This window comes from Urocitellus parryii, chromosome 7 (genome assembly GCF_045843805.1).
Source record: "Urocitellus parryii isolate mUroPar1 chromosome 7, mUroPar1.hap1, whole genome shotgun sequence".
NCBI classification, from domain to species: Eukaryota; Metazoa; Chordata; class Mammalia; order Rodentia; family Sciuridae; genus Urocitellus; species Urocitellus parryii.
Genome location: NC_135537.1, coordinates 140,071,875 through 140,099,577, shown reverse-complemented (window position 1 = coordinate 140,099,577; position 27,703 = coordinate 140,071,875). Strand labels below are relative to the sequence as shown.

General features: G+C 43.3%; 1 protein-coding gene and 1 pseudogene across 1 annotated transcript; one reads left to right on the top strand and one right to left on the bottom strand.

Moving 5' to 3' along the window:
- Nucleotides 1-229: 229 nt before the first annotated feature.
- Slc6a4 (solute carrier family 6 member 4) lies at nt 230-26,163 on the bottom strand. Its single transcript, XM_026388920.2, has 14 exons — nt 26,105-26,163; nt 20,414-20,869; nt 17,799-17,933; nt 17,143-17,362; nt 15,931-16,069; nt 15,113-15,247; nt 14,261-14,364; nt 12,650-12,777; nt 11,385-11,497; nt 10,629-10,760; nt 9,633-9,732; nt 7,982-8,082; nt 5,841-6,008; nt 230-822 (listed from the first exon to the last, which is right to left on the bottom strand). The coding sequence occupies exons 2-14, from the start codon at nt 20,754-20,756 to the stop codon at nt 748-750; spliced, it is 1,893 nt and encodes a 630-aa protein (XP_026244705.1). The 5' UTR covers nt 20,757-20,869; nt 26,105-26,163; the 3' UTR covers nt 230-747.
- On the top strand, nt 4,091-4,197 carry LOC113182911 (U2 spliceosomal RNA; annotated as a pseudogene).
- Nucleotides 26,164-27,703: the final 1,540 nt, after the last annotated feature.

The window sequence follows — 27,703 nt, the reverse complement described above, 5'->3', positions numbered from 1 at the left end:
GAAAAAGTAGCAGAACATGTTGTAGTACTTGTACCCTTCAAACAATAACACACACACACACACACACAGTTGAGTAGGTAGAATTTGTTAATGTAAGAAAATTAGAGGTAATTCATAGCTTGTAGTGGACCCAAAGTATTGGAATAGAGATAATACACAGACACAAAAATATACACACACTCAAATGCTAAAATGTACACATTATTTCAGTTTAGCTGCTGCTGCTTTTCCTGACTCCACAGCAGCACATAGGTTAGAGGGTTCTAGAAGGTTCCAGGTATAGAGTTCTATACTACTCAGAAAATATGCGGCTAGCAAGACAATCTTTGTTTTCTCCTAGATGGTTAGGACTTCATGAACAGTGGAGTCCTTAGAAGCAGATATCAGCTAACAATGATAATACCCAAAAAATACAGTAGACTTTCACAGACTTGATTCTAAACCTAATCCTAACCGATGATAGGGTGGTCTCATCACCTCCATACACACCCTCACATGTCCAAAACAGGCTACTTCAGCTGTGTCACAGTCTAACGTGGTAATATGTCCCAGAGATTCATGGAAAGAAATGGCTGGAGGCCATAAGAGTCTGGGCACCTTAGTCTCTTGGGACTGTGTCTCCATGAAGAAGGCCCTTCTGTTGTCAGGCTCAGCTGGAAACCAATTCACCGGGAAGGGAGAGGCAAGGTGGGACTCATCAGAGCTAGAGGTGGCAGCAACTGGGAAGTGTTTTCCTCTCTGGAGGGTTTACACAGCATTCAAGCGGATGTCCCCGCAGGGAATTTCTGTTGGTGTTTCTGGAGTGATACTTTTAATAATTCGCTGTTAGGAAGAAAAAACAATGTTACAGTCTTGTAATTTAGCAAAATTACAAAAATATTTCAACATTAATATTAAAGCTTAAATAGCATTTTACTAACACTTAATAGTAAGTTGGAACAGTCTCAATGACTTTTCTTTTTTATTGGAAGGATGCTTAACCACTGATTCACATCCCCAGCCCTTTTTTATGTTTTATTTAGAGAGAGGGTCTCACCGAGTTGCTCTACAGGGCCTCACTTAGTTGCTGAGGCTGAGTTTGAGCTCAAGATCATCCTGTCTCAGCCTCCCAAGCTGCTGGGATTACAGGCGTGTGCCACTGTGCCTGGCACTGACTTTTAAGAAGGAAATTCCCAGCCTTGTAGGTGCATGCCTGTAATTCCAGCTACTCAGAAGGCTGAGGCAGGAGGGTGGCAAATTTTAGGCCAGCCTTGACAACTTAGTGAGACTCTTTCAAAATAAAAAGGGCTGGCCATATATAGTTCAGTAGAGCAAACAACCTAGTTCAACCCACAAGTTTAAAAAAAAAAATCCCCTTCTCAATATGAATAAAAATGGTATCTATTGTCTGGATCTATAATAATCTATAAACTAGTTAAGAACATCATCATAACATAATGGGAGAAAACCAACCTTCAGTAGACCCCCTGCTGAACTATAATATGCCTTTGAATGACTTGGGACAAAGCATCCCTGTTTCCTAGACAAAGGAGGTTCTCTGTGGCCACACAGGGCTTGAGGAGCAGAGTGAGGGCTGGGTTTTGGTCTGCCGGCTTCCTCATGCCCTGGATGCACACTGCAGCCACAGTGGCCAGCTCTTCAGGAGCCACTGCAACAGCCAGGATGTTACTGACTCAATGAATCCAATGTACAGCAGTGCTGGTTAGTTCATATGAATACAAATTACAGCCATTTAAAGAGGTGAGCCTTAAAATCGTCACTTCTAAAGCAGTCTTACATGGAGTGGTCCTCATCAGAGAGAAGCTGAGAATTTCTACTATAGAAACAGCAGGAGTACACAGAAGCTTTGAGAGAGAGCTGAAATATACTTGGGCTTGGTATAAAACATACAACCTGCCTTGTAAAACTTAGGATCAGAGTGATATGAAACAGCTCAAGGAAGTGGAAAGAGAACAGCACCACACAGAGGCTTAGAAAAAATTTTATTAAGTCATTTCATAAAATCTTTAATGGTCAAATGTCTGTATGTTGATAAACAGACAAAATTGGATCTGAAAGCATCTTTTGATTTATTGATCTTTAGGTGAAGCTTTGCTGTCCTTTTTATTTTAGGTTGAAAAGGGAAGGAATACTCTTTTATTTTTTTCCCCGATTTTCTGTTTCTGAGAATTTATTCTTTAAGGTACAAGGCCTATGGAATTCAAAGAGTTCCAATCCCAGCCAGCCAAAGTGATGCATGCTTGTATTCCCAGTGGCTGAGGCAGGAGGATCACAAGTCTGAGATCAGCCTGAGAAATTTAGGGATGTCCTAAGTAATATAATGAAATCCTATCTTAAAATAAAAAATAAGCTGGGTGTGGTGGTGCACTGTAATTGGGATTACATCTGTAATCCCAGTGACTCAGGAGACTGAGGCAGAAGGATCGCAAATTCAAAATCAATCTCAGCAATTTTTCGAGGCCCTAAGCAACTCAGCAAAAGGGTTGGGGATGTGCCTCAGTGATTAAATGCCCCTGGGTTTAATCCATGGTACCAAAAAAAAAAAAAAAAAAGAATTGTATATTTTAGGTTTTAAGGTCATGAGAAACACGAGTACTAAACTCTCACACTAGGAATGTACTTAAAAAGGAGTTGTTGCTGGGTGAGGTGGTGAATGCCTACAACCACAGCCACTTGGGAGAATGAGGCAAGAAAATCATAAATTTGAGGCCAGCCTCAGCATCTTAGTCAGACCCTATCTCTAAATAAAAATACAAAAAGGGCTGAGGGGGCTGGGGATGTGGCTCAAGCAGTAGAGCGCCCGTCTGGCATGCGTGCGGCCTGGGTTTGATCCTCAGCACCACATACAAACAAAGATGTTGTGTCCGCCAAAAACTAAAAAATAAATATTTAGAAAAAAAAAGGGCTGAGGATATGGCTCAGTGTGATTAAGTGCCCCCGAGATCAATCCCTAGTATCCAAAATAAATAAATAAATAATACAAATAAAAAGGTCTAGGGATGTACTGATATCCTTTATCAGGGAATGACAAGTCACTGAAAGCAAAATTCCAGAAATGATCCATTCCTGTAGATGCATATATAAATTATAACTGCTTAAACAATTATACCTTGCTAATTGGCAACTAGACATAGATCATGGCAACCAGTCTTATGCCGAGGTATGGGGTACTGAGGGAAAAGAGATCACTAAGTCATGTATAGGCAAGGGCAGCAAAGAAAAAATCATTATAAAGAAAAAAATGTTTGGCTTTTGTTGCCCAACCCCTACCCACACATTCTGCTTTCCTCTGGCTGCTGGTCTCCCATAACACAGACTCAGTTTTGTTTCCTGGACTTTGGCAGCATTCTAGTTGTCAGTCTATTGTTGCTCTTAAAATTTGGCAGGCCTGGGCCTTCTACAAGACGGTCACTAGCAATCTAAGGAATGGACCACTCCTGGCATTTTTCATAAACATGTCACTCATGGGAAACGTTTTCTAATATCTTTGTGTAAGTTACTGGGGGTTTATGCAACAACAAACTAAGTTGCTGTATGACCTTGAGACTTCGAGGCTTCAAATGTGTATGATATCCTCCAATTATACCTGTAAGTGGTAGCTCACTCCATAGCTCCAACCTTATACAGATGGCCCCCCACTTACAATGGTTCAATTTAACTATTTTTTACTTTATTACGGTACAAAAACAATAGGCATTCAATAGAAACCATATTTTGAATTCTCATCTTTCTCAGGCTAGTGATATACAGTACAATACTTGGGGGCATCAACAGTGAGCCATAGCTGAAACTATGATATTGTTGGATAGTTAATTTTTTTAAACTATTAGTTGTTGATGAACCTTTGTTTTATTTATTATATGTGGTGCTGAGAATCAAACATAGTGCCTCACACATTCTAGGCAAGTGCTCTACCACAGAGCCACAACCCCAGCCCCAAGTTAGTTAACAATTTTTGAGTTAAAACTATGAAACTGTTGGAACATTCTTATTGTATGATGATTTTTAAAATAGTACTTATCACATTGCTGTTATACTAAAAAATGCCCGTAGTAATTTTTTCTAACTTCCACTTAAAAATCTGTGTGTGATCACTTTGCAGTCTTTTAGCTAAGATTAAGTATATCTGTTCTTATCAATTCAACATCTGATATGTCCTCCATCCAAAGACAATATTTTAAACTTATGCCATTTTTTTAAAACGAAAGCAGAGATATGTAGTTAACAGAGCCAGTGTGTTTTAGAGTCTTTAAAAAGTATATTTTTAGTTGTAGATGTACACAATATCTTTATTCAACTTATTTATTTTTATGTGGTGCTGAGGATTGAAATCAATGCTTCATATGTCAAGGCAAGCTCTCTACTACTGAGCTACAACCCCACTAATTCAATGAATAGTAATCAGAGTATCCATATTATATATCCAGTGTCTGCTAATCAAATACATTTTGATGTCTACACTATGTAGGTAGTAATGCTCTGGAGAAATTAGCAAGTTCATCTCTTATGATCAAGATCCTCAAATATGCTTTTTAAGTCAGTGAATTCTGTGCTATGAATCAATTTTCAGAAATATAACAAAGGGGGCTGGAGTTGTGGCTCAGCGGTAGAGCGCTCGCCTTGCACATGCGAGACCCTGGGTTTGATCCTCAGCACCACATACAAAAATAAACAAGTGAAATAAAGGTCTTGTGTCCAACTACAACTAAAAAAAAAGAAATATAACAATGAATAAGAAACCACCTTAGGGATGTTTGCTATTATTGATCACAACTTGTCATGATCATTCAGTTATGTGGGAGAAAGCTCATCAGAGGATGTTCTATTATAGTTGATGTGACTTTCACACTACAGATTCTTAAGTTTTGAATGTCAAATACAAACACTAATTTCTTTTTTTTTTAAATACAAGTTTATTTATTTATTTATTTATTTATTTTTTAAAGAGAGGGAGAGAGAGAATTTTAATATTTATTTTTTAGTTATGGGCGGACACAACATCTTTTTTTTGTATGTGGTGCTGAGGATCCAACCCGGGCCGCACACATGCCAGGCGAGCACGCTACCGCTTGAGCCACACCCCAGCCCAAACACTAATTTCTTTTCAAAGATTGAAAGAATCTTTTGCTAAGTGCTATGCAGTTATAAACAGAAAATGTAATTATTTTAGAAAATGGGTAATTAAATACAACCATTACTTGATAATTAACTATTGTAAAAATTTATGTGTGACTTCTGACATCACAGATCTGTTGTTCATGCCCAATGGCAAGCAAAGGCTGAGTAATTGATAAGTTGAGAAAGCTATACACAACCCAAAGTACATGCTAAGCTTTACCCAAAGGTGTCACTTTTTTGCTGTTGTATTTGAGGGTTTCGGAGATGCCTTATGATGATAGTGGCAGCCTTTGATGATAGTGAGTGGTAGCCTTAAATACCATGGTATAGGTATTTAAGTAGGTAAGGTTGAGAGCCTTCTGGTGAATTTCATATAGACTTATCTTTTTTGTTTTGTTTTGGTATCAGGGATTGAACCTAGGGGCGCTTAACCGCTGAGCCACATCCTCAGCCTTCAGGGTCTCACTGAGTTGTTTACTGCCTCACTAAGTTGCTAAGTCTGGCTTTGAACATGTGATCCTCCTGCCTCTGCCTCCTGAGCCACTGGGATTACAGGTGTGTGCCACTGCACCTGGCTAGACTTATTTTTTTTATGTTGTATATGTATATATTGTTTTTTTTAAATATATAGACTTGTCTCTTGATAGAGCATAACAAGAGAATCTTTTTCTCCCCAATTACCAGACTGAACACACACCACACACACACACACTAACACATACCTCCTTAAAAGTCCCTGGAGTGATGATCAGCCGATAAGTTATATACGTCGGGATGCAGATAAAAGATGAAGTTCCTATGCAGTAACCCAGGATGACACTCCAGTGAGGATAATTATATTGGAAAAGTCGTAGCTGGGGTGGGCTCATCAAAAAACTGCAAATGATGAACTAAAAACAAAGTCCCAGAAATATTAAAACTCTTAATATCCATGCAGATAGGCACAAATTCTGGTACCATAAATGCTAAAGATACTGTTGAGATATATTCTAGATTGAACTCTGACACACAGAATTATCAATTGTAACTAAGTTGCACGAATAAAACAGACAGGTGCTTCTCTTAGTTTTCCTCACCATCCCTCCTCACCTCAGGGCCTGCAGTGGGATGTTACAACATCCCTACAATTACCCCTAAAGGGAGAGAAGTTACAGTCCCCACTTTAGTGTAGCTCTATGCCAGGGAGAAGAGACTGCATCCAGCAGGAGTGAACTGGGTGACCTCTCCACAGCACCTGCCAGTCATAGGGCTTCATATTGCTCTCTGCCTTATTCTATTTTCCCGAAATGATTGTTTTCGGTCAGATGGCAGGTGCCTTGTGTCCAGGAGAGATAATAAGGTTCTCAAAACCCAAGGAAGACTCAGCCTCCTACTTAAGGTCCTTCTGCTCTTTGTTTTCTGCATTCAACTCCTACAGCCTGCGGTTTCAACAAGGATGGCATCTTAACAATGGATACCTGCCTGCCACAGGTCCTCATAATAAAAGAAATTACAGAAGGAAAAATGCAGCTTATTACATTTTTCACTTGAAAATTCCATGAAAAGTTTGATCAAGAAAAATTCCACAGAGCTCTTCTAATTTCCAGTTTATAAGTTTTCTTATTTCAGTTTGGTTTCCAGAGAGAGTGTAAATATCAGTTTTTGCCTAGTAACCACTGTGCAGAAATCGTTATTGCAATTGATTTAATTTTATTTTATTATTTCATAGTCATAAAGAAGACAGTAATGTAAATTATTTGTGTGGCTAAACATCTATTTTTATCTTTTTTTTCTTTGTCTGCAGGTAATAAAATGGGAAGATGTTAAACACACATCCATCTTCTGAGCAGTGTTATCCTAAGTCTAGGAGGAGACCTTCAGAACCAGGAGTCCAGTTAATCACAAACTATTCTCTACACTCTTTGTTCCCAGACCTAGCTGCTCAGGAAGGTAATCTGGGAACAAGGAAAGAGAGGGTCTGGTTAGGAGCCAACCCTGCCAGAACTCGGCTCTTCTTGATGTCAGGTATGTGAACTCCAACTCAGCCAGGAGGGCTCAACTCTAGCTCCAGAAACCTTCACGTGGCCCAGCCTCTCTTTGCTCATACACTATATTTTCTTTTGTTGTAACTTGGCTTTAGTGAAAGGGAATATTTTTAGTAAGTTACTCGTTGTTTACCTAAAGCAGCCTTTAAAAACCCAGAGCAGGGGATCTGTTAAGTAAACGTAGAAGTGGAAGACAGATTTGCCTCTTCTTAATTGGGCACTAGAGCACTTGCCTGTGGAAGAGGGGAGTAAAACAAACATCACGGGGATTGTGACTAATGAGCCTGCACCCAATTTGGTACTTGGGTTTTGCAGGGGAAAAGAACTCAGTGAGTGTGCCCCTTCTTCCTCTTTTGAAAGACAAATGAAAGTGTCTAAGTAGATTATCAAGAAGCACTGGTAAGAGTATGAATTAATAACCCAGTTATGTCAGGACTTCTTGTGGTAACAGAGGGCCAGGTGATTCAGTGCAACCTCTAATTGAAAACAACTGAAACTTCTGCATCATAAATTTGTTCGCCAGGCATGGTAGTACTCGCCTATAATTACAGCTACTTAGAGGCTGAGGCAGGAGAATTCCAAGTTTGAGGCTAGCATGGGCAATTGAACAAGACCTTACCTCAAAATAAAATAAAAATGACTGTAGCTAAACTTAGTGGTAGAACATTTGTCTACCATGTGTGAGGTCCTGGGTTCAACCCAGAACATCAAAAAATAACTTTATATGTTATAAATGTATACTTACGATTGGACGCTTTTCTGTATATGTGTTATACTTCAATAAAATGTCTGGGGGTAATTTCCCCAGGGCAAGAAGAAGAAAAGAAATGACAACTCACCAGGAGAAACATAGGGCTGATTGCTACCCAGCAGATCCTCCAAAACCATCCAGGGCTGAAGCCAAGCATTTCCTTCACATCACTGCAAAACTGAGTGATACCTGAAATCATCCGAAAGAGAAAGAGACTAATTGAGATGGTAGGAGATAGAAGGACTGTCCCTATTCTCAAGGAGAGTCAGGGTCACTGGGGTCAGCACTGAGAATGACAAGAATTCCTATCCTGAACAGTGTAGCAGTTCTGGAATTTCTCCAAGAGGTGCTCAGGGACACCAATCTGGTATGAAGGGTCACAAAACTGCATTTTTATAGCAAAGCTCTTTCTACATAGAGCAGGTTGATAGGCTTTTGAGGAAAGACGGAAAGCTGGCATTGGTGCCCATACTAAGATCTCAGTATAAATATGATTTTACTGGTATTGTAGAAAAGAATGCTGAATTTTGTTTAGGGATGGTGAACCAGCCTGACAGAGACAGGCTTTCCACCATACACTGCAAACTTTCAAGAGAATTTTTAAACCACAATATTGCCCATTCATATGCCAGATCAAGATCAAGTTTCTTCTATAAAAAGTTATTGGCACAGTGAGAACAGAGAACTCCCATTGACAGAGGAGAAACTGAGAAGGGGAAGGTGTTTTGCAGCTGCTTCCCTGAGCACTCCCTGCATATCCTAGGGCAGGCAGGTCTGCAGCAAATCATACACTTTGAACTTTGTCCTCTGAATTACAGAAAGCATTTCTTTCTTTCTTTCTTTCTTTTTTTGTTCTAATTAGTTATACATGACAGCAGAATGCATTTCAATTCATTGTACACAAATGGAGAACAGCTTCTCATTTCTCTGGTTGTACAGTATGGAAGAGAATTTCTTTTTAAAAGACCAGACCCATGTGCAACTCAAAACACGCTCTTCTCTCTTCTTCATAACACGTGTAATCACTACAATGCTAAAGCAGTTTTATTATCATAGAAAGTAGAAATTCTAATAAATTTTTAGAATGAGATAATAGCTTCTTGATTTTAGAGAGGCATCTCTGAACTAGTGTTCTTCATTTCAATTTGACTGTGCCCTAAAATCCTCGCCCAGGGGCTCCTGGGACCTCTGCCAATAGACCCATCCATCTCAGCTCACTCCCTGAACCCTTGGTGCTTCCACCCTTTATCAAATTCCATCCCAGGACCAGAGGAGGGTGATCTGGGAGTCTTAGCAGGGTAGATAATGCAAATAAGAGCATTTTTGCCTTTTTCTTAGAAGATCAGGCTAAACTCACTCTCAGGGCTCTGGAGAAGATGTCGCTTAAGAAATTTAAATTTGGGACAACTCTGTTTAGCAATTTATTGTGCACTCAGCAAATGAATTCACTGTACATGAATTCTGTGTTGTGGTTCAGGATCATGAACTTCTCAGCCTTCTTCCACTGGGTAAACATTCAAACTCAGAATGGGAAACATGTCCTTCCCCAAGGGTGCAGGCAACATGCTGTACAGAGGGCAGAGGGAATGACAGACTTCTGGAGAAGGCACTCAACAGATTATTTAACAGACCCATCAGGAGGTCACACCTTGTCAACTGTCTCTTTCTGTCCTTATTTGATGAAATCAAGCCTTCTCTGTGCTGTGAGTATCGTAGTGGGGGCTGAAGGAAGATCTTACCATAGAACCAAGACACAGCCACTGCTTCTATAAGCACGACGGTGAGCACCGCGGGACCAGTGGCATATTCTTCCAGCAGCTTCACCACATAGGCCCCTCCCTGGGGGCAAGACCACAAACCTGGTTAAAGGCTGCCCCTCCCTACTGCACAGGCCTGCATACACTTCTGAACATAGGGTAACGCTGGGAAACTTCCGCCTTGGACTTAATCTATCCCATAGCTTCAGCTACCAATTCTTTACCATTACAAGTTCTAGAAGAGACACAGTGGCATTACACATGATAAAGCACCAGCCTCCAGCTGGCACAGTCGTACATACCTGTAATCCCATCAACTTGGGATGCTGAGGCAGGAAAATCACAAGTTTGAGGTCAGCCTCAGCAAATTAGTGAGGCTATCTCAATAAAAAGGAGTGGGGACATAGGTTTGTGGTAAAGTGCCCCTGGGTTTAATCTTTAACATCCCACCCCACCACACCCCACCCCAAAAAACACCAGCCTCCAGCTTGCCTCACACATGTGAGGCACTGGGTTTGATCCTCAGCACCACATAAAAATAAATAAATAAAAACATTGTTTTTCTCTACAACCAATAAAATAAAGACAACAGGGCAATATTCCTGTGAAAGCAGCCCTAAGTATTAGAAATAGACTGGAAATGCAAACCCAACCTAATTTTTCTCCAGATATTTTGCCAAGCTAGAAATGTAATTAGATCGATTATAATATGCGAAGAGCTTCAGGATAACATATCATGTATGATTCTACAAATGGATGCTGCCAGATAACTTTCCTCCTTTTCCTTGGTGAATATTTTTTTTCCCTCGGTGCTGGAGATCAAACCCAGGACCTCATCTAGGCAAATGTCCTACCCCTGAACCACTCCCCAGCTGTGGTAACAAAATACCCCCTTCTACTTCCCCCACATAGTGCTCTGGTTTGGAGCTTCTTGTAGCTTTCTGCTGCCAGCTCAGAGCTGAGGGCCATGATACTCACAAAAGTCAGGGTGACCAGGGATCCAATGAAGCAAGTAACCACCACAGCAAGCACAAACCACTCCCGGCGCTTGGCCCAGATGTGTGGAAACTCATCTAGCACAGCCGTGATCACACCCTCCAAGCCTGCAAACTGAGAGGTACATGCAAATGGTCACCGTGGAGGTTTTGGGACAAGTCTGTGCCTTCAGGGCAGTGAACAGGAAGAGGAGTAAGATTGCTAAGTGATCAGTCAAGCTGATCATGACCAGTTTTCCCAACTCATTGCTCCATGAACACACCTGGAAGCCTATTTCCCTTATTTACACTGTATTTAGAACCCATTTCTGAGGACATCCAGGAAAGAAAATACAGTATGAGGACTGAAACGTAATATGTGAGGTCTCCTGGGGAGACTATCTGCATCAGAAAGGCCAACTCAAAACTGAGTCTCACTCCATGGTAATAAGGCCAAGGCACTAAGCTAAATGCTGGGCAGGGTAGACACAGAAGAGACCTTGTCCTGGCCTTCAGGGTCAGCACACAATAAGAAATTCACATATGTGGAGTCTTCTCCTTTGCCAGGCACTTTCTTCACATGATCCCACTAATGACTCAGTAATGTAGTGGGGGCTGTAAGTGCCGTTGCTGAGCTTGGGGGACACAAGGAGAGAGTAGCTAACACTGCCTGGGATGGCCAAGGTGGGAGGAACGGGTTCAGCAGCCTCTTCTCCTCTTCATCCTCCCCAAAGCCTGTTTTCCTTCCCCATTTACTCACTGTGCTGTCCAGGCCCAGTGTGATCAGCATGAGGAAGAAGATGATGGCAAAAAATGTGGATGCAGGCATGTTGGCTATGGCTTCTGCATATGTGATGAAGAGAAGGCTGGGTCCTGAGGGCGATGAGGAGAAAAGAAAGGTGGTTGCTAAGATGTGTCCTACAAAGATGTCACAGGGTGACACTCACTGACTACAATTCTCATCATAAGACACGTGAGTTGAGCTTTGCCATGTACCAAGTGCTTCCTCACACTCCACACCATCTTACCTGGTCACCTGGGAGGTAAGGAGGAAGGAGCACACACCTTGAAAACTGGGTGCCCTTAAGTAACATGGGGGGTGGGGAAACAGAACCAAGACCCCAAGACTAGCAAAGCTTCACATAAGAGAGTTTTCCACTATATAATAACTTGGTGTTTTATTTTCAGGGCCAGGACTGATATTTTTAAAGCCCCATAGCCCCTCTGATATCTTCAGCTCCAGAACAGTAGAAAGTGGAATAAAGACTTCCTGCCGTTTTTAAAGCCACTTTTGTTAGTGTGAGGGACGTGTTTTCAATCTCTCAGGGGCTAGCTAGGGGTGCCCTCTTTTGGGGAACAGGGTTGGCCAGAGTACTGCATCCGGCCAAATACACAAATATGCTCTCAAGAAAACCCTGGGACTCCATCCACTAGATCCTATCAACTTGTTTCCAACATCTGTTACAGCAGAATGACCACAGCAGCTACATTTTTCTACAAGGGGAAGTTCTAAGGATTAGTAACTTGATTTGCCTACAAGACTGCATTCATCATAAGACCATCACAGGACCCAAATCCACTGGTTTCAAAGCCACCATCCAAGCCATATTTTCAAGCCTATTGTGTGTTAACAGCCCAGTGCTGGGTGCCAAGGGACTTGCTCTATCGCCTGTGGCCTTGAATACACAGAAAGGATCAAGATCACCAAGGCAGGGCTGGGGATGTGGCTCAAGCGGTAGCGCGCTCGCCTGGCATGCGTGCGGCCCGGGTTCGATTCTCAGCACCACATACAAACAAAGATGTTGTGTCCGCCAATAACTAAAAAATAAATATTAAAATTCTCTCTCTTTAAAATAAATAAATAAATAAATAAATAAATTTAAAAAAAAAAAGATCACCAAGGCATTAAGTTTCTCTCAAGTCCTAGAAATTTTAAAGAGCCATTCGAAAGTTAGATATTTGTAAAGATTCAAAGTGAAGCAATTCAAAAGAAACCAGGAACCTAGACAGAACCCAAGGTCCTACCTGCATCTTTGGCCACCTCTGATACATCTTCATTCCTCATCTCAGCCATGTACCCGAGCACAGTGAAGATGACAAATCCCGAAACAAAGCTGGTCATGCAGTTGACCAAACTGGTTACCAGGGCATCTCTAGAGTGGAAAATCCAAGGGACATGAGACGGTTCTGGGGTGGGGAGTGCAGCATTATCTGTCTGCATACCAGTCCCACCAAGACACACCACTCTGGCTCAAAGGACCCCTAACTTTTCTGGGTCCCTGTCATTCCCCCAGAGCCCAGCCTCTCAGGCTTGAAGTTCAAATACCCTGACCATCACATGTGGGGTGGATCAGTTAACAGGTCAGAGGTGTTTTTTAAGAGGTGGTTCTGCTATGAAACGGCACAGACCTCTCCATTTCAAACAGGAAATACCTGTTCTGGAACAGGGGCTAGACTGGAGAAGGGGGCAGGAGGGGGGCTTTGGCCTCACATTTTAAAATTCCTCAGATTTAGATATTTGACATTATCTTCAAATGAAGTCACAGGCTGCCACAGAGATACCTTTTTCCCCCAGGGTCTTGCACATGTTCAGGCCCTCTACACTGAGCTATATCTCTAGCCCTTTTTAAATTTTAAGAAGGGTTTTGCTAAATTGTCTAGACTGACCTTGAACTTGCATTCTTCTTGCCTCGGCCTCCCGAGTAGCTAGGTGTAGTATAGGTGTATGCCCACTGTGCCCAGATCCCTGGCACTTTTAAAAGACCTCAATGTACAATTTCAGATTGGTATCCCAGTGTAAGGCGATATTGCTTCGGGTAAATGTGAACCCTTGCCCCTATCTTTTAAAAAACCAAACTCTATAATAATGACTTGTGCAAATGGATTGCTACACATTGTCCTTGGTGATGGGAATTAAAATAAAATCTAGTCTAGAGACGATGAGTGACACATAATGATCATCAGTGCAACATTCCCTGCTTTGTTAAATTATCTAAAGTAATATTTTTCTATGAAAATTAATAGCATTTTAGGCTGGTCAAAAATCCAATCAGCCAGTTGTGATGGTGTACACCTGTAATCCCAGCTATTGGGGAAGCTCAGGCGGGAAGATTACAAGTTTAAGGTCATCCTGGGTAACTTAGTGAGACCCTGTCTCAAAATAAAAAATAAAATGGGCTGCTGATGTAGCTCAGGGGGAGAACACTCCTGGATTCAACTCCCAGTATCACAACAACAACGACAACAACAAAATTCAATCACTAAACTTTTTGTGTACATACATAACAAATTTATCACATTATAATTTTGTTGGTAAATGTATTAACCAACCCAAAATATTTAATTGCATTTTGTAATTTTTGTAAACCTGCTGTGGAATTTCTTATTATTTTTATATGTAGGGATTTTCACAAAACAGAAGTGGCCTGGGGACTCTCTCAACCTCTGGTAAAGTTGTAGCCTGGACAGATGCTCTGGCCAGAGGTGAATGGACAGAGGCTCGTGGTACCTGTGAGGGGCACTGTCATCATAGCCAGAGCCTGGCCAAATATGAAGCCATAGGTTTCGTAGCCTTCCTCCAGACTAGCTTTCACTCACTCTATTTCCAAGCCTTGCTTGGACACCCCAAATACTCACTGGTAACAGTTGTTATTGAACTTGTTGTAGCTAGCAAAAGCCAGAAGGACTCCGAAGCCTGGACCAAGAGAGAAAAAGATCTGAGCAGCAGCATCGATCCACACCTGGAACACAGCAGAGGAAAGGGCACGGGGTAAGAGCGAGACCCAGATTGACACTGGGCACCAGCAGGACAGCACCTCTCATGACTCCACATGACTATGTGCAAGGTAAAAAGACCAGCTTTCAAGGCTCATTTCAAGGATGGTCACACAACCTAGTGCAAACACACGTGACTTCTCTTCCCTATTGTCATTTAGGTTTAAAACCACCCAGTGGTGTGTACTACTTTTTTTTGGGGGGGGGTACTGGTGACTGAATCCATGGAAGCTTTACCACTGAGATATATATATATATATATATATATATATATATATATATATATATATATATATATATATATCCTCAACCCTTCTTATTTTTTGAGACAGAGTCTCACTAAGTTGTGGAGGCTAACCTTGAATTTGCAAGCTTCCTGCCTTAGCTTCCTGAGTCACTGGAATTGCACAACCATACACAACCACTAAGACCAACTGTACTTTTTTAAAAACTTTTTTTAAAACTTTTGTTTATTTGTATATGGTGCTGGGGATCGAACCCAGTGCCTCATGCATGGTAGACAAGCACTCTACCACTGAGCCACAACTCTGGCCCTCAACTGCACTTTTTATGCTTGTATTTCTGCAGCATTATTGCAGACTTGTATAGTGAAAGTAAATTTCAGTTGTCCCTACTGTCTTAACTGAAGAGGAACTGGTTTCGTTCGTATAGTGGACGACAGACAGGTACACACTGTATCCCTCAATATCTTACCCCTGTTTCCAGGAGTTTCTGCCAGTTGGGTTTCAGGTAGAAGAGGACACCCCTCCAGGCTCCAGGGAGGGTGGCCCCCCTCACCAGCAGGATAGAAAGGATGATATAAGGAAAGGTAGCTGTCACCCATACCACCTGGAAGGAAGGAAGGAGAATGGGAATACTGTTATTGCCTATTTCACAGAAAGCAAGGAAAGGGGAAGGGTTGGTATCAATGTTTTTTTTTTTTTTTTTTTAGTTGTAGATGGACACAATATCTTTACTTATTTATTTTGATACTGAGGACTGAATCCAGTGCCTCACACTGAGAGGCAGGTACTCTACTGCTGAGCTGTAGCCCCAGACCAGTATCAGTCTTTTATTCCTAAAGATCTACAAGAAAGGAGATCTATCTCTGTTTTAATCTGTCATTTTCAGGAGGCAAAGTGGGAAGCAGAAAGATCACTGCCTTCAGAACCAGGCAGATGGGGATCTGACTCAGCTTGGCCAGTACTACCTATCTCTAAGCCACAGCTGTAAAATGCGACAATATCTAGCAGGAAATAGCCTGTGGAGATAAAAGCATGGCCCATGGTGGATTTGCAGTAAATTATTGCCACTATTGGGCCATGGGTGTATATATAATTGTTCTTAGGACTGGGCCATTTCTAAAATCTTCTAACAGATGTGATAGAAAAAGAACACCGTGGAATGTAATAGGTGTTGAAAGAGACAATGATCATCCCCTGACCAGTAGCTGTCCAGGCTACTGGGTTTTGAGTTTAAGACCCTGTAGGTTCCCTTTGCAGGCATGTATAAGCAGCCAGAGTCCTTCTCACCTTGCCAGAAGTTTTGACACCTTTCCAGATGCTGAAGTAGATAATGGTGAAGATGAGCATGATGCAGAGGGCAAGCTGCCAGCTGATGCCCCCCAGGTCCTGGAGTCCCTTAGACCGGTGGATCTGCAGGACATGGCGCCTAGAATAAAAGAAAAAGTCTGTGTGAGGATCTAGACAGTGACAGGAGCACCCAGTTGTGATACCTCTAAGAAGGTGCCCAAGAAAAATGGACACTACACTGAAAGACCAAGTGTTCACCAAGCCTCAGAAAGGACTGGGATAGGCCCTGCTGATCCTGAAGGAGCAAGCAACACAGTCAGCCAACAGTCCCTGGGAGGAGTTCTCAGCCCCAAGATAGACTTCCTGATTTTTCCTCTGTGGCTGGGACCTAAACCTCTTTAACCAATATGCTTGACTTTTGGGTACCTAAGGATTTGTGTGTGTAGGTAGCAGGCCCCCCTCCCTTACCCTGTGCAGTAGTTCTGTCTTTGGGCTGCCTGAAATTAAAATAATGCTACCTTTTCCAAGCATCATCTTCCAAAGGTTAAATCCTGATTATGAAGTCGATGCATTAAACCAGAAACTATTTGAATAGTTTCAAACTACTGAAGATCCAGGTTGTTTTGCTTTCATGGCAATTGACTGAAAGGAGGAGCCAGGAAGAAGGGTAGTTTTGGTGTAGAGGAGTGATTTTAGAAAGTGAAGGTAGGGATCAGCTTGGACATGTTAAACAGCCTGTCCTGACAAGGGGAAAGGTGGGAGGTGGTGCAGAAGGTGGGATTGTGCAACACTCAAAACAGAGTTTCCTCAGGGTGTGGTGGCGCACGCCTATAATCCCAGCGGCTCTGAAGGCTGAGACAGGAGGATCGTGAGTTCAAAGCCAGCCTCAGCAAAAGCAAGGCACTAAGCAACTCAGTGAGACACTGTCTCTAAATAAAATACAAAATAGGGGTGAGGATGTGGCTCAGTGGCTTAGTGCCCCTGAATTCAATCCCTGTTACTCCCCCAAATCCCTTCCAACAAAACAAAGTTTCCCAGCTTCAAATCCTGCCAGAGACTTGGGCTCTGCCATCCCCTTTCTCATTCTCTCTTCCTCCCCTGACAGTTGGCCAGGAGATTGGTAAACAGCCCTTGGCTCCTGCCTGCTTTCTAAGAAGCCAAGTCCCAGATGTGTGGCCTGCCTGAACAGACCATCTTCTCATGCACGCTTACGTGTAAAATTCTTCAGCAGGAGATGTGGAATGGAGTGTCCAGGTGATATTGTCCTCCGAGAAATAGTTGGTGCAGTTGCCAGTGTTCCAGGAATTCTTGCAGCTGGTCCAGGGCAGCTGATCCGTGAAGGAGGAGATGAGGTAGTAGAGTGCCCAGGCCATGATCGTGTTGTAGTAGGAGGCAATGTAAAAGGCAATGATGCAGATGGCATAGCCAATCCCTGGGAAGTGGGTGAGAGAAGCCAAGTTCAAAGGGCAGCCCAACAGTAAAAGACTGAGCTAGAGCATAGAGTCCCACAGCCTGAGTGAGGGGTTAACATAAATACTGTCATCTATTTCATTCCCCAGGAACGCTGGGAACGACAGGGAAAGAGTGGCAGTGTAGCCAATTACTAGTATATGTGCAAGCTTTCATGTTTTTAAAGACGCATGTGAGCCCTGTTGATGTCCTAAATTTTTAAAATTCAGTTTACTTTTTAATTGCCATTTGTTCTGTTTCTTCTTAACAATTTCATAACACTTGAGCAGTCACAAACTTGATGACTCAAGTTGTTTCCCAGAGATAGCTGAGACCTAAGTGTTTTTAGAAGCAAGTTCCCAGCTCCCACCCATTGATGAAAATGCCCCCATGACCCATTCAGCAAACCCTTCAGATACCTTTGAAAATTGGGCAGATTTTCCTCCATATAGAAATGCATCCATTTCGGTGGTACTGGCCCAGTGCAAGCTCCATGTAAAAGAGTGGAATTCCCCCGAAAATGGCCATGATGGTGTAGGGGAGAAGGAACGCCCCTGAAGCAGATGAAAGAGAATTTCAGTCCCTGACTACAGCTGTCCTAGAACAATCCAATTGATCTGGACAAGAAGGCTCATGTCGAGGACCACAGAGCTACCCTGTGCCGAGTGACCTACACTGTGCTGCCCTGGTCTTGGTGCTTTGCCAGAAGTAATAATAGACAGTGCTGCACAGCTAAAAAGAAGTTTCAAGAGGAGGCTGAAGGAGTAAATGGAAAGAACACTGGGTTGGGAGTTGACAGGGAAGGCACTGGGAGCACCTCCACTTCTGGCTGCCTAGAGAAGAAACCTGGGCCACTTCCCCTCTTTGAGCCCCAATGTTTTCCTCAATAAGATGACAGGGTTGAGGAGAGCTGAGGTTCCTAAACCCAGCCATACATCACAATCACCGGTGAGCTTAAAAACTCACCTCCAGATTTCAGGGCCCACCCAGATCTCCTGAAGCAGAATGTTTGGGTGTGGGTGCAATGTATGATTGTTAAGCTCCTTGAATGATTCTTGAATGATTTACAGGGTCCCTGGGTACAGACCACCTGTGATGAGCTACACAGATGCCACCATCAATGAGTCATAAAACTAGAATTTTGTTCTTCTGTTTCCAGATACTTATTGCTATTTGGCTATATGTCCATTAATTCCAGAATGATTTCTCATGAGCCATCTCTTGGGGGCCTGGCTGCAAGGGTAAGTTTTTCACAGAATAAGAAAACACAATATAAAAATAATGTTTGTGCATAATTAAGACATCTAGAAACAAAAAATGTCCTTAATAATGCTTTTGGTCCTCACCTCATTTCAAAATTAAGAACAAATATGTGGCTATATTATGTTAATTAAAATAGAAGCTCTCCTTGTCAAAGTTTGCCAATGTTTAAGATATCTGCAATGAATTTATTATTTATTTATTTTAATATTTTATTTACATTTTAGTTTTCAGCAGACACAACATCTTTGTATATGGTGCTGAGGATCGAACCCGGGCCGCACCCATGCCAGAAGAGGGCGCTACCGCTTGAGCCACATCCCCAGCCCCTCTGCAATAAATTTATTAAAAAAAAAAAAAGAAAAGAAAAAAAAAGAAAGCACAGAGCTATTGCATAACTACTGGTACTGATGTTTCCTTCATCTTAAGGCTGTTGGAAATGTCGGGGATTGTTCCCTTGCAGCTTGAGTTGTAGCACAAAGGGTGAGTCAGCTATGATTTTCCCTGATAACTTTCCCTTCTATAAAATGCTTTACTCCTAGAAACCTTGAGGTCGGGGCAACTCAGAAGAGTCCCACATAACTTGCAATTACACTGGGTAAACCTGCCTTGAGAATAAAAAAAACATGTTGTGTTTTCATGGTGGCCTTTGTCCAAAGGGTTTGCTTGATCATCTTTAAAAGGAAATGTCACCAGTGACCCAACCCCTTATCTAATGCTCAGGCTAAAGGTGAGTCTTTCCCAGGGTAGAGATAAAGTGATTATGACTTCCGCTCCTCCCAGGCAGAGCCCCTAAGCAGCTGCTTTTGCAACTGCATGGACAAAAGTCCCTAAAAAATCTAGCAAATCTAGACTGCTTCATGTCAGGCCATGGAAGGAGTGAGGGTGACACAAATAAATTATCCCCAAGTCTTGTTTTAGCTGCCCTCCCAAATCTATTGCCAGAGCTCCTGTCAAACTAAATACTGATTGATTTGACATCCATTTTTGCATGTTGTTTTCCTATTGTGATAACAAACCCAATGCCTACATAGAGGCCCCATTCCTGCTCTCTCCCTGCCAGGTTCCCATGTCCACATCTAACTTAGCTACAATTTTTGATCATCTACAAGGTAATATCTGTGGATGCTTTAGAGTTACAAAGAGGAAGCAGATTTGGTCTCCGTCCTCAAAAATCTAACAATCTTATCGGAGACATAAGCATATCCATGCATGATTTGGAGTTGGCAATACTGTGGCTGGGTTCAGCCTTATACCCAAACTGGCAACTTAAGACTCTGGACCTAAGTTGATGTCATTCTCTGACTTCACACAGGTCCCAAAGACCCAGGAGGATCTGAGGCCCTGCAGCTACCTCTCAATTTTTCCTGATGCAGATGTGACCCCTCCAGATTCTTCCAAGAACCTGCCACAGAAGTAAAGAAACAGGACATAGTGCTGCTGGCCATTCCTCACTTCTGGCTTGGTGGGGGACAATGCTTGGACAATGCAGAATGAGGAGGCATATGGAACAACACATGGAACACTGATGATGCTAGAAACCTGTGAGGTCAGGTTTGAGAGAGCTCCTTCCCAACTCCTCAACCCAGAAAGCCTCAGACATGCTGATCTAAGCTTTTGGCTTACTAGAGATATATCTTTTAGACTAGCATGAATGTCTAAGCAGCCATGTTCCCAGGCTCCTCTCAGTTACATGAAACAGCTAAGACATGATTTATCCTCTGGCCTCCTGTGAGGATCTACAACCCACCCCATTTGTGGCTGTGATACTGACCTCCTCCATTCTGGTAGCATATGTAGGGAAAGCGCCAGACGTTGCCCAGGTCCACAGCATAACCAATGACTGAGAGGAGGAAATCCATCTTCTTGCCCCAGGTCTCCCGTTCCCCCTGATGAACCTCTGCCATTAGGGTGGTGGTGGCAGCTGGCATAGAGTTAGGAGTGTCATCTCCTGCGCTAGGGCTCGGAACTGCAGAGTACCCATTGGACCTTTGGCCAGACTCGGGTCTTTCCTCTGTGGTGGGGACACCCTTCTGCAACACTCCATTTTTCTGACAATCCTCTCCATCCTTACAGGCTGACAGCACCTTCTGAGAATTCAAGGGCGTGGTCTCCATTCTGCAGGTTAGTAAATAATCCTGCTGCCCATTTGCCAAGGACCGGAAGGAGTCTTGTTGTTTGGGTTTGTGGATCTCCTCAGAGCTTTATGGTGGCAGGTTTGAGAATTCTGCTGGAAAGGCACAGAGAAAAAGGAGAGTTAAATTAGGCCTTGTGCTTGTCTTTGGTATTAACTCACTGTATTTCTTACACATTAGAAAATGGGATTATAAATGCACCAGTTAAATGTGAGCCTGCCTATTTGCTGTACAAGAGTCAATCAAATCAACTCCATTTTCCAACCTGTACAGGCAGCAAATCACAATCAAGAAACCTGGAAGGAAACAACAGATCAAATACAGCATATCACCGTCCAGGCAGGGTGGCACACACCTGGAAGACCAGCAGCTTGGAGGTTGAGGCAGGCAGATTTCAAGTGCAAAGCCAGCCTCAGCAACTTAGCTAGACCAGTTCACATAAAAAATAAAAAAGGGCTGGGGATGTGGGTCAGTGGTTAAGTGCGCCTTGGTTCAATCCCTTGTACAAAAAAAAAAAAAAAAGAAGAAGCAGCAGCATATCACCAATGTTCACCCAGGCTCTACTTATGAAAAAGCACTTGCTTCACTTTGAGGGGCCAGAATTTCACCCCATAGTTTGTTTAGATATGATCTAAAAAGCCAAAGAGCAAAGGATAGAGGCAAAAGGCCACACTTAGTGAAATACCCTGAGATCCTTGGCTGGGCGCTTTTTCACTCTTCCTTTACCAAGGTCTGGAAAACAGATCCTTGCGGCCTCTGGTGTGCAGTCCACAGTGCTTGGCTCTTCGGCCTTCCCATTATGCCTCTGCAGGCCTCACTAGGCTGTAATAGCTCTGCTGCTCACCATTCATCTTCTTGCTACCTACCCAGCAACTCTTGTGGCCAAGCCCCTAGTCACTCTGCAACAGTGACAGGGCAGGCAGGCTCCCTCTCACCTGGAGAGCCAGAGAGAAGAGCATGCAGTTCACTGAGGCTGGTGTGCCCCCATGGGGCCAGGGTGGCCTATGCCTTTTTAGTTCCCGGGGCCAGGGTGCAGTGGAGGCAGCTCTGCTCTCCTCTGGACTGAGGTCTGAGATGGCCAATGTGGGTAGAAAGAAATCTGAGCCCTTTTGGACTTTATACCTATGACCTATTATAAAGTTGCAAGCAGCCAAGACCTCCCAGCTCACTTGGTTTCTTCTAGGCCTGAGCTTTCAAACTCTTGAAACAGATTGGAAGTTGAAACATGTTTCTCCTTAGATCATATCATACCTTTGTAGAAATGGACAGTAAGCACTATTCACATCTCTGCTGCAGAGATCCCACATCAACCTTCCAAATCCAACAGTGAGGGAAGGGCTAGAGGCTAAAAATGGCAAGTGTATGTCTCCTATTTGGGGCTTTCTCTGACTCTGATTTATCTACGCATACAAATATGAAGATAAGACGAGCACAACTATAATCCCAGTAACTGGGAGGCTGAGCCTGGAGGATTGCAAGTTTAAGGTCAGCCTCAGCCACTCAGCAAGGCCCTAAGCAACTTAGCAAAACCCTGTCTCAAAATTAAAAAACAAAACAACAACAACAAAAAAAAAACAGCTGCAGATATAGCTGCAGTAGTAAAGCTCAGTAGTAAAGCTCCTGGGTTCAATCCCTGGTTAAAAAAAAAAAGACAAAAACAGTTGGAAATTAGAACACAAAGTAATAACTTCACAGTGATGACTATGGACATATATATTGGCAAAGATTAGACATGAACACCAAGGGATGAAAGTAATTAGGGTTTTGTGTTCCTTGGTTTCTTTTTATTTGTAAAGTGGAAAATAAACATTTTAAAGGGATTTATTGTTACCAAAAATATCTACAGCAATAAGAGATAAATCAGCTCTGTGTAGTGAGGGTGTATGTATGTGTGTGTGTATGTGAGGTGGGTAAACGTCCTACCCTGTCCAACTGTTTGGCCCTTGCCTACCTACCACACCCCAGACTCAAGGGAGCAAACACCATGGAGGAGAATATAAACTTCTGACAGAGCAATCTAAATAAAACCTCATTCTAAGCCAGGTGTGGTGGTGGACACCTGTAATCTCAGCTACTCAGGAGGCTGAGGCAGAAGGTTCACAAGTTGGAGGCCAGCCTGGGTAATTTAGTGAGACTCTGTCTTAAAACAAAAAACGATGGGGAGGTGCTCAGTGGTAGATTGCTTGCCTAGCACTGTGCAGGCTCTGGGTTCCATCCTTAGCACCACCACAAATTTAAAAAAAAAGAAAACTTCATTGTGTTCATGCTGCTGAACAGTCTCTCTCCTCTCTCCACATCCTTGGGACCTCAATTAAACCTGATATAATTTGTTTTCCTTTTTTCTTTCTTTCCTTTTGGGATTGAACTCAGGGCCTTGAACATGCTAGACACACTTTGTATCACTGAGCTAAATCACTAGCCACACATTGTCTCATCCTCCCAGGCCAAGAGATTTTTTTTTTTTTTTTAATGATAGCGTTGATGAGATGTCAAGGTTTTTTAAATACATAGCTAAGTTAAACCTGAACTTGGCAGTCTTTGGTGGTGTTGAGAAGGCCTCTGTTCTCACTCTGGCCTACATCAGTGACATGTTTTCCACACTAAACATGGAAGAACCTGAAGACCCAATGGCAGGGATCAAGAGCTTCCCCACAGGTGGCCAGGTGGCACTCAGCTGACAGAGCCTGCCAGGCCTTGCTCTTTCTTCCTCCATCCCCTGAAGTTTTCTGTAAGAACTTCTTCCCACTTCAACACTGCCACTTTCCACCCATTTAAACCTGAGAGGGGAAACATGGTCCATCTCAGTCACAGCTGTGACTCATTACCTTCCCTCCTTAGCAGCCAAACCATTTGTTCTAGATTTCATTTATTTTCTCCCTCAGGGCATCCTGCAGGGAGGGTGGAAAACACGTGGGTTGGTGGATGGGGGTGGGAGCAATGTGTTTTCCAGGGTCCTCAGCCCCCTAAGGCATCTGATCTTGATTGCTTCACAACTCTGATGAGCAGCTCCTGGAAGAATAATACTCTCTCCTCTGTTTGTTCTGAGTCAGTTTCCTGAAATACCCCGAAGCACTTTTTAACTTGGTAAAAATAAGAAAAATCATGCCTCTTAAGAGCATCCTTCAGGCAACCCATGACTTTAGGCTGCCTGTCCCCAAACACTGGGCTCTCCTTGTTCAGCTCTGCTTTCTGGGGTTTTCCAACTGTGCTCCCATCCTTGATCACAGAATTTGGGATACAAAAAAAGTTAGTCACTTGAAACCACCAAACAGGAAACACACATCTCCTTTTCTTCATTTCCCTTCTCCCAGTTAAAGGAGACAAACTCCTAGTTGTGAATCTGGTGGGCCAGGAGCAGAGGACATGGGCCTGGGCCCCTTTCCGTTGATAGGCTCCTTCCTAGCTGTGTTGCCTGGACTCCTTTCCCAGTTTTGTGATTCTGCTGAACCCTCACGGGCCATTTCTACGAAGACCAGCAGATAACAATGGTTGAGAGCAGACTGGCTCAGGTATTCAGAACTACGAGTTGATAAGAAGGTTTCTGAATGCACTCTTGAAAGCTTTCTTTTTTAAAAGATATTTTTATCCTGCTGGGTAGGAAGATGGCAAAGGAGGTCAGTATTATAACTGTGACCTCCTCCAGGTAGCTTTTGAGTTTCTCCAGGGCCAGAAAAAGCCCCAGAAGCTTTCTTTTGAAACTTGAATGGACACTATAGCTCCAGGCTGAAGCAGGGGGCAGGCTGTGAATGGTGCATGATACCCAAGGCAGTGTGGGACAGCAACCTGACCTTCTCCCAGGTTTCCACACCTGAGGGGTGCAGCTCAGTGGTGCAATAGATCCCAAGACAGTCATGATTAACTTTCTGTTCACACTCCAGCTTCCTCTCGGCTAATTCACTCTATTCCCTCCCATGAGTTTGTGGGGTAGGGGGCGAGAATTGTTTCTATTCTATTTAAATTTCTGATCAAATCTCCATTCCTGTTTCCACACAACTGTCTCTGTAGCCAGGGGAACTAGTAACCGAAGGAGTAATTATGACGATTAGTCATAAAACCACCTAGCCCCTTGGTAATGCCCGTTGACTCTATTTTTCTGTTGGACACTATAGAAATTTTGTACTTTGACTTCATGTGTCAAGAGCAAAGTGAATTCACATCTCAGGATACTGGATTTCCATTTTCCAAAACAAAACAAAACCCCAGCGTGAAGTATGGGTTGAACACTGAGATAAGATTAATTACAGGTCATCAAACCAAGTGGCAATTTGCATTCTCTATGCAGAGGGAGTCCAAAGTTCCCAAGGCACCCACCAAAGATGATAGGAATTACAGAGCTCTGATGAACACTGAACAGTGAACACTGAACCTGGCCCCCTGCCTCGGAGAAGGAGTAACCCAACAAAGCCCTGCTGCTCGCCCACAGAACAGGCACAATCCTGCCTTCATGGAATTCACAGTACAAGGCCAAATCTGGAAAGGCAGGCAGATTGTAGGACAAGCAAAGCAATGCCCTGGCCCATGCTTCCTCTAAAAGCTGTGGCGTGTGCCCTGTGGACATATCCCCATGCCTGCTGCAGCATGCTGAGATACCCCATATTTCCAGCTCCAAAGCAGCCCTCAGGTTCAACTAATCTCCCAGGTGCTACCTTGAAGTTTCTGTCCCAAGACCTTGGAGTTTACTTGATTCGTCATCACAGGCTCCACTGGGTAAAGCAGAGGGCTGCTGTCTCCAAGGTCTGTGGCATCACAGGTCACAAGCCATGGTGGCCCCTGGCTTGCCTTTCAAGCAAAATAGACTTGTGCTATCAATCAAGGGGGCTGAGAAAAATCTGCTTGGGTTTTGGAAATACAGGGCACACACAAGCTCTACTATCCCAGCCATCACCTCCTCCAGAGGATTCCTCATGAGAGTCAGTTTTTTTTTTTTTTTTTTTTTTGGAGAGGAATTAAATAGGATAAAGTCCTCAGGGCTATTTGTTACCATGAGGAGAGAAAAATCTTTTCAGAACTTTCTCTGCCTGGCTGAGGAGAAAATGGGAGCTCTGAGCTTGTCTGCACAGAGTGTCCAGTCTAGAGGACTAGTCATTCATGATGGGTCTAGATCACTGCAGAGGCTGGCCAAAAAGTACAACGGATTATTCAGACTTTCATAAAAAAGAAATGAATTTGGCATAAATGGGCATGAATAATTCTTTTCCAATGAGCATGAATAGCCAAGCTTAGATTAACTGACTTCCTGAGTCATTCAGTGATAGTTCTGTGTGTCCACAACCCAGAACTCTCCTTTCTGTTTCACAGATCTGCACTGAAATCCCAGATCCACCACTTACTGGTTGTGAGACTTTGGGTAGGTCACTTAATCTCTCTGAGCCTCCAGTTCATCCTGTTGGAAAGCAGATGGTTAATATTTGGACTTGGTCAGGGCTGTTGTGGGGATTATAAAAGTATGATAAATGCTTAACTTAGCATCTAGTACACGAAAGCATCAATAAACAACAGTGGGTCACTTCACTTCCACCACCACACACATGCCACTCATTCTACTTTCCACTTAACAGTCCAGTCAATTGGGCCTCACTGGTCCATGCAGCTCCTGTCAATCAGGGGCTTAGGGTCACCTGGGAAACTTGAAAACAACACATCACTGGCCCACAGGCTTTTCTCCCAGAGACTGGTCTTGTTCTCAAGAGATCTGTGGGGTGCCAGGCATCTGCACTTACCTTTATTTATTTTTTTGGTACAAGGGGTTGAGCCCAGGGGTGCTTAAGCCACATCCCCACTAAGCCACATCCCCAGCTCTTTTTATATTTTGAGACAGGGCTTCACTAAGTTGCTGAGGCTGGCTTTGAATTTGCAATCCCCTGTCTCAGCCTCCTGAGCCGCTGGGATTATAGGCATGTGCCACTGTACCCAGCAAGCATTTGCACTTTTCACAAGGGCCTCAGCAGACTACTCAGGGTCCCATGAACCTTAGAACACATCTTCTACACCCCCACCCAACTTCCTCTGAGGCTTGGCTTCCTCCACGAAGCTTTCTCTTACCACCTCAGCCCAAGATGTCTCTCCTGGTCCTGTATAATTTCTCATTTGTCACACAACGTTGATTAGCACTGTCACCAGTTATCCTTCTATGTATATTTGTTTTGTGTTCCCCTGGAAACAGGGGCCTGGGTCACACATCTTTGTGCCTGAAAGCCTGGCATTTGTGCAGCAGGGCTCTGCACAGGGACCCGTTCCTGGTTTTCTGAGCAGGATGCTCTTTGATGCCATAGACCTGAATTTGGGACCAGGCACCACTCCTCCTCCTCCTGGGGCTAAGTCAGATGTGGCCAGGTCCCATCCCAAGGGGACTTGTGCCTCTCGCCTCCCCCATCAGGAGATGGGAGATGATTCTGGAGGAGGAGGGCTGCCACAGCCATGACTTCACAGACTCGGGACTGGAAAAGACTGGCACACGGAGGATGAAAGAATGAGCCAGGGCTGTTCTTTCAGACTTTGGACCGGCCAGGCACACCCAGCAACAGTCTGGATTCCAAATGTTCATTTGTGACTTGGTTCTTTGGCTCTTGGAATATACTTACTACCCACAGAAACCATTGTCAGAAACGGAGGCATCAAAAGCGAAAGCTGAAGGACACAGGATGAAGTCCCACCAAACAGCAGGGGAGGGATGGCGATGAAATGGACAGAAGCATCTATTTATTACACTCTTCTTTCTGGGTCTTGAGGAAAATTAAATTTAAGGGCAAGGATGCAGAGAAACTATCAGATTCCTTGAAGGTGTCATTTAGGCCAGTTAAGGGCTTTAGAAATTGATGGCATGAATTTTTCTTATTCTATTTAACTTAAAAATTGTTGCAGAAAACAAAACTGTTTTTATTCTGTCTTGGTAACATATTTAAATGTGGACAAGACAGGGAAAGAGACAG

Bases quoted from the DNA above. Each gene is read 5' to 3' on its own strand.
- Slc6a4 (XM_026388920.2), bottom strand. From the start codon at position 20,756: ATGGAGACCACGCCCTTGAATTCTCAGAAGGTGCTGTCAGCCTGTAAG. The intron at 11,498-12,649 runs GTAGGACCTTGG...CATCGCCCTCAG, and splicing joins AGAGGTGGCCAAAGATGCAG to GACCCAGCCTTCTCTTCATC. The intron at 10,761-11,384 runs GTGAGTAAATGG...TGTACCTCTCAG, and splicing joins CACTGGGCCTGGACAGCACA to TTTGCAGGCTTGGAGGGTGT.